At 48.4% G+C, this 7,500-nt stretch overlaps 2 protein-coding genes across 2 annotated transcripts in view; both read right to left on the bottom strand.

Annotated features, from left to right (window-relative positions):
- Nucleotides 1-2,238, bottom strand: part of ENH_00066570 (ATPase 2, putative) — a gene marked incomplete at both ends in the record, with an annotated part of 6,366 nt that extends 4,128 nt beyond the window's left edge. The window contains 4 exons of the mRNA XM_013582317.1: nucleotides 20-517; nucleotides 862-955; nucleotides 1,225-1,314; nucleotides 1,579-2,238. Coding sequence (XP_013437771.1) covers nucleotides 20-517; nucleotides 862-955; nucleotides 1,225-1,314; nucleotides 1,579-2,238 — 1,342 coding nt within the window. The remainder of the gene's footprint in view (nucleotides 1-19; nucleotides 518-861; nucleotides 956-1,224; nucleotides 1,315-1,578) is intronic.
- Nucleotides 2,239-5,092: 2,854 nt separating this feature from the next.
- On the bottom strand, nucleotides 5,093-5,963 carry ENH_00066560 (hypothetical protein; the record flags this gene model as incomplete). Its single annotated transcript, XM_013582316.1, has 2 exons — nucleotides 5,093-5,210; nucleotides 5,740-5,963. 2 exons carry the CDS (start codon nucleotides 5,961-5,963, stop codon nucleotides 5,093-5,095), a joined length of 342 nt encoding a protein of 113 aa, XP_013437770.1.
- Nucleotides 5,964-7,500: the final 1,537 nt, after the last annotated feature.

The raw sequence follows: 7,500 nt of genomic DNA, 5'->3' as shown, positions 1-7,500 counted from the left end.
TTTAGGGTTTAGGGTTTACCTTTGATGCAGCACTTTCTGAATTCCATGAAGTTTTGGGTCAAAGTCCCCGTCTTGTCCGAAAAAAGATATTTAACTTGTCCAAGTTCTTCATTTAAATCGCTGGTGCGGGGCCACGCGCCCTGTCTGGGTTTAGCTGCTGCTGCTGCTGCTGCTGCTGCTGCTGCAGCAGCAGCAGCAGGCGCAGCAGCAGCAGGAGGGGCGGGAGGGAAGGAGCAAAGGCTCTTGGACGAGTTGCCCCTGAGCCTCGCCAGATCCCCCTGCGCCGTTCCTGCTGCTGCTGCTGCTGCTGCTGCTGCTGCAGGAGCAGCAGCAGCAGCAGCAGGACTCGGAAGATAGATCTTGGTTTCTTTTTGAAATGCTGCTGAGTTGCTGCTCATGTCTTTGTCTTTGAAAATAAAAAAAGCTTGAAGAGCTTTCACCATTCCCATTTGAACCACCAATGATATCGGAACCATGTTGCAAGTCAACACCATCCACGTGAAGAAACTCACAAACCCTGCACCCCTAAACCCTAAACCCTAAACCCTAAACCCTAAACCCTAAAACCCTAAACCCTAAACCCTAAACCCTAAAGAAGGGCGAAATGTTGCACAGCGAAGTCAACAAACTGTTCACCAACGCGGGGGTGTTTCCCGCGCCCTGCATAAACCCTAAACCCTAAACCCTAAACCCTAAACCCTAAACCCTAAACCCTAAACCCTAAACCCTAAACCCCCCTAAACCCTAAACCCTAAACCCTAAACCCTAAACCCTAAACCCTAAACCCTAAACCCTAAACCCCAAACCTCCCTATAATCCCAATACTGCCTCGGGCGGTTTACGTTCGCGTCCGCGTAGTACCGCGCCACGTTTGGCTGCGCTGTCTTCCAAACTGCCCCTCGTGAAGCGCCACCTGGAGGCCTTCGCAGTCACTATTCTCGCAGTGGTCTAAACCCTAAACCCTAAACCCTAAACCCTAAACCCTAAAACCCTAAACCCTAAACCCTAAACCCTAAACCCTAAACCCTAAACCCTAAACCCTAAACCCTAAACCCTAAACCCTAAACCCTAAACCCTAAACCCTAAATTAGGGTTTGGCGTGCCTGAGAGGGGGCAGTACTGGGACATGTGGAGGGCTCCGTCGGGGGGCAGTTCGAGTTTGGTGTCCACTCTGTCGAGACACCCCACGGCCGCGTCCCAGCGAAAGCGCTTCACATTTATTACCAAATATTCGCAAGGCAGCCGATAAAGAATTTGCTGCACTTCTGCTTCTTGCCGCGACTTGCAAAACGGACAGTCCAGCTCCCGCTGCTCCTGCAGCAAAGGCAGCAGCAGCAGCACAGCAGCAGCAGCAGCAGCAGCAGCAGCAGCAGCAGCAGCAGCAGCAGCAGCAGCGGCGGGGGGGTTGATTTTTGCGGTTTTGATGAGAGCCCCAGGAAGCTGTTGTCTGGGGAGAGTAGTTGGCTTTCTGGAGTTGAAAAAGAAGAAAAGAGGAACTAAATAAATAAAAACAAATAAATAATAACAAATATAATAAGAATAATAATAAATAAGAAGAATAAATAAAGAAAGACTCACTCCCTGGCTGGAGTAGGACTTGCCGAGCATCTTGTCGAGGGTTTCTGCGCCGCGGGCCTCCTGCTGGCTGAACTCGACGGGCAAGTCGAGGAAGTTGTCGAAGCGGTGGCGGACTTTTTTGCAAGTTTTGCAAGTTATAATTGTTGCATGTTGGCCGGCAAATAAGTCCGTAATAACAGACTGTTCATCAGCAAGGCTGGCTTTCCAGAAGCGGTCGCTGCCGCGCTGCAGCAGCTCGCCGGGGCGGTCTTCAAGTTGAACTCTGCGGGCCGGGCGGCGAATTCGGTTGCAATCCGCGGAAAGCCCGTCTAAAAAGGTTCTTAAGAACTCGTGCGCGTCGTTTTGACGGTTAATCGCGAACTCGGGGTGCTCAGAACGCAGAATGCTCAAAAGTGAACTGCAGTTGAGGCGCGGCGCGGCGCGCGCAGCCGGGAGCTGCCCATACACCTGACGCAGCAGCTGCACCCACGCTGCGCAAAGTCGCCCCCGAAAGCGCGAACGAACTTCCGCGGAAAACCGCCGGTTTGCGGCGTTGTGGAGAAACCAGAGACAGAACTGCCGCGCGGAGAACAAGACCTGCAGCACGGCGTTGCAGTAGCACGTGTTCCCGCTGTTCTCCAGGCCCACCACCCGCCGCTCGCACTGCCAAGGCCCTTCCATCCCCGATATATCCTTCCAATATTAATTAATTAATTAGCAATTCAACAGACTCTGCTGCTGCGGGCCGCAAGCAGCAGCCGCCGCCGCCCCAGACCCTCAGCCGACCCGCCGCGGCTGCTGCCCGCAAAGCCTCCCAAGATCTGCAGCTTTCCCGCCAAAGAACCCGCCAAGGGCCCGCTGAATGAGTCCGAAGTTGAGTTCGCCTTTCTTTGCTTCCCTCGGGGCGGCAAAGCTCGTCCAAAATCGCAGGAGATCCACTGAGCCCACATGGGTGCCACGCGGTGGGTGGTGCTGCTGCTCTTGAACAGGCGCCGCGACGCGCCCTGAGGCGAGCCCGAAGTCCCTTTTCCTATTCTAAAGCTGCCTTTTCAACAAGCGGCCCCTTTTGAGTCCGTTTGGAGTCCCGAGAAGACCGAGATCTTCCTTCTCTCCGCTGTCTGCAGCCGCGCGGCTCTCGGTGGGTGATGGCGGTGAGCCCGCAGCCCGGCGATTCAGCACAGCCGAGCCGCATTCAAGGCCCTCCAGCCGTTGAACTGAACGAGAACAAACAATTAATTCAAGCAAAAGAAAAAGTGATGGAGTTCGGCCGCCGTTTCAGCGCGATCAGCCACCGCCGAGCTCCTCATGCACTGGCAGGAGCGCCAGTGCAACTTGACCTGTCCAGCGCGGCGTGTCTCGTTCGGCCTTCGCCAGTTCTTTTTCAAAACAAACTTCAAATTCAAATAAAGCAAACAAAGTGCTTCAAATTAATCTATTTATTGCCCACTTTCGCCCGTTTCAAGACTCAGGAAGGCGCTCGCCGCACCGTCGACAGGGCTGCAGTTCCGATTCAGCTGCGCCGGCAGATCGCAAACTATTTCCCACAAATGCCTTTTCTGCGGCTTTAATCTGAATATTTTCTAAATTCCTTTTAGTTTTTCTTTCATTAGAGCAAAAGATGACGCGAAAATCCGCGGAGTCCAGCGGCGCGCGCGGCGCTTGCTGCTGCTGCTGCGGTTTCCGCAGCGCAAGCCTGTCCAGCTTTCTCTGCAGCTGAAACGCAGCAAAGTGGACCCCCCAGAAACTCTTTTTCTTTATTTTCAAAGAGATCTGACTTCTCTTGAGATCAAACTGAAGCTTCTAATGGCTAAGCTTCCGCTGAATTCGCCGCGGCCAAAAACGCGAAATAACAAAAGTGGCGGCCGTTTTGAATTTCGGAATTTGCAAATTTGAGGTGTCTGTACACCGCGCACGCACAAACTTGAATTTCCGCCAACAGCCACTTCAGTCACTTCTTTTGAACTTCCCGAAAACGCCCTCTGCTCTCAACTGCAGAAAATTATCTTTTGTTCTTTTTTTATTTTCCATTCTTTGCAATTTTCACTTCTTTACTTTCTCTTTTGCTGCTAAAACTGCAGCAGCAGTTCAACTCGGAGTCTTCGGACTGCAGCGGAGAGCCTGCAGAGCAGCCACGCGGCACTGCGCAGCACGGGAGAATTCAACATTTCAAGTCAAATTAAATTAAATTAATTTACTTTATTTACTTTATTTATTTTATTTATTTTATTTATTTTATTTAATTATTAAGTCAACTCTTATTCGAGAGAAAACTCGAAAAGGCCAAAAAGGACTTCAACGACTCTCGGTTCTATGGTGTAGTGGTTAGCACTGCGGACTCTGAATCCGCCGACCTGGGTTCAAATCCCAGTAGGACCTCTTTTTTAAAATAAAAAATTATTTTTAATTTGAATTCTTTTATTCTTTTATTCTTTTTAATGAAATAAAAACAATTCGTCTTCGAAAAAATTCAAAAAGCCTTTTCTCAGAGTGAAACAACGACTCTTCAACTTTGAACACTTGCTGCCTCCCCTGGTTCTCCCCAAAAGAATCTTTTCTTGAATTATTAAATTAAAAGAATAATAATTAAATAATTAATTAATTTGGACATTTCTTTTGTTTTTATTCGAAAGAAAAGCAGTTTTTTAAGGTATTCAAGTTTGACATTAAATTCAATTTCGAAAGAAGTCAGAGTGCATTCGAAATGATTTCTTTTCATTTATTTGACTTCTTTTTATTTATTTTATTTTTATTTATTTATTTATTATTTATTTATTTATTTATCTTTATTTATTTATTTTATTTTCATTTGTTTATTCGTAAATGGTCTTTTTGTATTCATTTATAACAAATACCGTTTTGAAATCCAAACAAAGAATTCTTTCGAAATGTCTTTTCAAAAGAATTTAAAATCAGATTTAATTTTAACTTTCATTTTGTTGCATTCGAATTAAAATGTCTTCTTCTCAAGAACAAAATAATTCTTCTTTTGAACTGCTTCTAAATACAACCCTAAACCCTAAACCCTAAACCCTAAACCCTAAACCCTTGGCTTGGGGGCTCCAGCGTTTGCTGCTGAGCTCAGCATGCACCTCAGCAGCGCAGATCTGTCTTTAGGGGCCCTAAACCCTAAACCCTAAACCCTAAACCCTAAACCCTGAACCCTAAACCCTAAACCCTAAACCCTAAGCCTAGACCTAACACACTCACAGTAGAATCCTTAAAGGTTTCGTTATAACTCTGCACCGGCGGATTGCCACCTTAAACCCTAAACCCTAAACCCTAAACCCTAAACCTCAAAAGTGCTGATCTTTAGAAAGATGAAACGAAGCAAAGCCAAAAATGCACTGGAGGGCAAATGGCCAACAATAGTTACATAAATAAATAACTAAATAAATAAATAAATAAATAAATAAGAAAATAAATAAATAAATGAATAAATAAATAAGAAAATAAATAAATAAATAAATAAATGAATAAATAATAAGTCTTTATTGCTTGCGGATCCGTTTCTTTAAAACGCAAAGCAGAAGAGCCCCTAAAAGCTTGCCCGCGTCTGCCGCTGCTGCTGCCGCTGCTGCTGCTGCTGCTGCTGCTGCTGCTGCTGCTGCTGCAGGTCCTCTTCTGGTTCTTCCGGTAGCGGAAGAGACAAGTGGCTGCAGCAAACAGCAGCAGCAGCAAACAGCAGCAGCAGCAGCAGCAAACAGCAGCAGCAGCAGCAGCAAACAGCAGCAGCACGCAGCAGCAGCAAGCAGCAGCAGCAGCAAACAGCAGCAGCAGAACACATGCATTTCCAGTTGCACTTGTTCTTTCGCAATTTCATATGGGTCATTTTCCTTCATTTTCTTCCATTTAATCATTTAAAGACTTCAATTTTAATAAATAAATAAATAAATAAATAAATAAATAAATAAATTAATTAATTAATTAATTAATCAATTAATTAATTTGCAGATCCAGTTGGTGCATGTGTGGGTGTGCGCGCCCTGCGGTGTACGTACACCGCAGGCGGGCGTTTGGCGGAAAGCTGCAAAAGTGTAAAATGGGCGGAAAAGAAGCTTTTTTTTTGTTTTTTTTTGGACAAAGTGAAATAAAAAGTGAAAATAATGCAAATTAGCGTTAAAATTACGGAGAAAGCTGGAGAAATGGGGGAGAAAGCTGGCAGTTCAAGTTGTGGTGGCTCACTGCTTGCGCGCGTGCGCGATCGCTGCAGCAGCGTAGCGCAGGTAGTCCCGCTTCGCCCGGTAAGCCCGAGCAGCAGCAAGTCGGTTTCTCCTGCTGCTGCTGCTTTCGTAGTTTTGCTGCAGCAGCAGCAGCTCCAAAACCCCCGAAGCAACGCCCCACCGCCGCACCGCAGCCAGCGCTGCTGCTGCGCTGCCCCCCGGAGCCACCGCCACGCGAAACGCCATCCTCCTGCTCCTGCTGCTGCTGCTGCTGCTGCTGCTGCTGCTGCGGGGGTGGGGCTGCGGCTGCTGCTGCTGCTGCTGCTGCTGCGGGGGTGGGGCTGCGGCTGGGGCGGCTCCGGCTGCTGTTGCTGCTGCTGCGGCGGTTGTTGGGATGAGGGGGCTGCTGCTGCTGCGGGGCAGCAGCAGCAGCAGCGCCTGCCGCTGCTGCAGCGGCTGCAGCAGCAGCAGCTGCTGCTGCCCGCGTCTTGCAGCTGATGCTGCTGGGGCTTCTTGTGGCTTCTTAGTTTGCTTTTATTTATTTTATTTTTTATTTTTAAATTGTTTTTAATTTTCAATTCAAATTTCCTTTTCTCTTTTTCCCGCTGCTGCTGCCCAGCGCGAACAGGAATGGCCGCAGCAGCAGCAGCTGGGGGGTGAGGAGAGGCGGGAAGTTCGAAATAAGTGGAAAAAAGGATTTAAATTAATTTAAATTAATCAAAAATGAATAAATAAATAAAAATAGAAACAAATAAATGCAAAAAAGCAGCAAAAGAGTCAAATTCAAATCCAATTCCGACAAAGTTGAACTAGGAAACCCGCAGGCGATCTGCTGCTGCAGCGAGCTGCAGCAGCAAATCGCCTTCTTTTCTTTCAATTTAAACCCTTTTTGTTTATTTTTGTTTTCTTTTTTAATTTGTTTTTATATTTTTGTTTATTTTAATTTAAATTTAATCCAAAAACTCCTAAAGTACGCGAATTGGGGGCCCCGGGGGCCCCAAACCCTCTAGCCGGGGGGCCCCCTGGGGGCCCCCCTAGGCCATTTGTGCTTCAGCAGCAGCAAATCTGCTTTCGACTTAGAGGAATATATTACACTTTTTAAAAACCCTAAACCCTAGCAACAAAACCCGCAAACCCTAAACCCTAGCAACAGCAACAAACCCTAAACCCTCGTTAAAGCCTAGGGTCCACAGCAAAGGGGTTCAGGAGGCCAAAGCCAGCAGCCCAAACCCTCCGCAGCAGCTAGCCGTGGCTAGCTAGCTGCAAGCAGCAGCTAGCTGTGGCTAGCTAGCTGCAAGCAGCAGCTAGCTGTGGCTAGCTTGCTGCAGCCAGTTAGCCGTGAGCAGCAGCTAGCCGTGGCTAGCTAGCCGCGAGTAGCTAGCTGCGAGCACCAGCTGGCAGTGGCTAGCTAGCTGTGGATAGCTAGCTGCGGCTAGCTAGCTGCGGCTAGCTAGCTGCGGCTAGCTGACTGTGAGCAGCAGCTAGCTTCAGCTGCTGCTTCAGCTAGCTGCAGCGAGCCACTCGTTGCCAGCCAGCTGCGGCTGCTGCAGCGGCTGCTGCAGCGGCTGCAGCTGCAGCAGCAGCAGCAGCAGCAGCAGCAGCAGCAGCAGCAGCAACTGCTTCCGTCTAGAAGACTAACAATAGATGAATTCAAACAAACTATAAATGCTTTTCTATTTAACCCTAGCAATAGACAACTAGGGGCCCCTAAAGTCCCCCCTAGGCTGGGGGCCCCCCTGCTGCTGCTGGGGGCCCCCCTGCTGCTGCTGGGGGCCCCCCTGCT

The sequence above is a fragment of the Eimeria necatrix genome, genomic scaffold (genome assembly GCF_000499385.1).
Source record: "Eimeria necatrix Houghton genomic scaffold, Enh_scaff611, whole genome shotgun sequence".
Classification (NCBI taxonomy): Eukaryota; Apicomplexa; class Conoidasida; order Eucoccidiorida; family Eimeriidae; genus Eimeria; species Eimeria necatrix.
The sequence above is the reverse complement of the archived record's forward strand: the minus strand, read 5'-3'. Positions and strand labels throughout refer to the sequence as shown.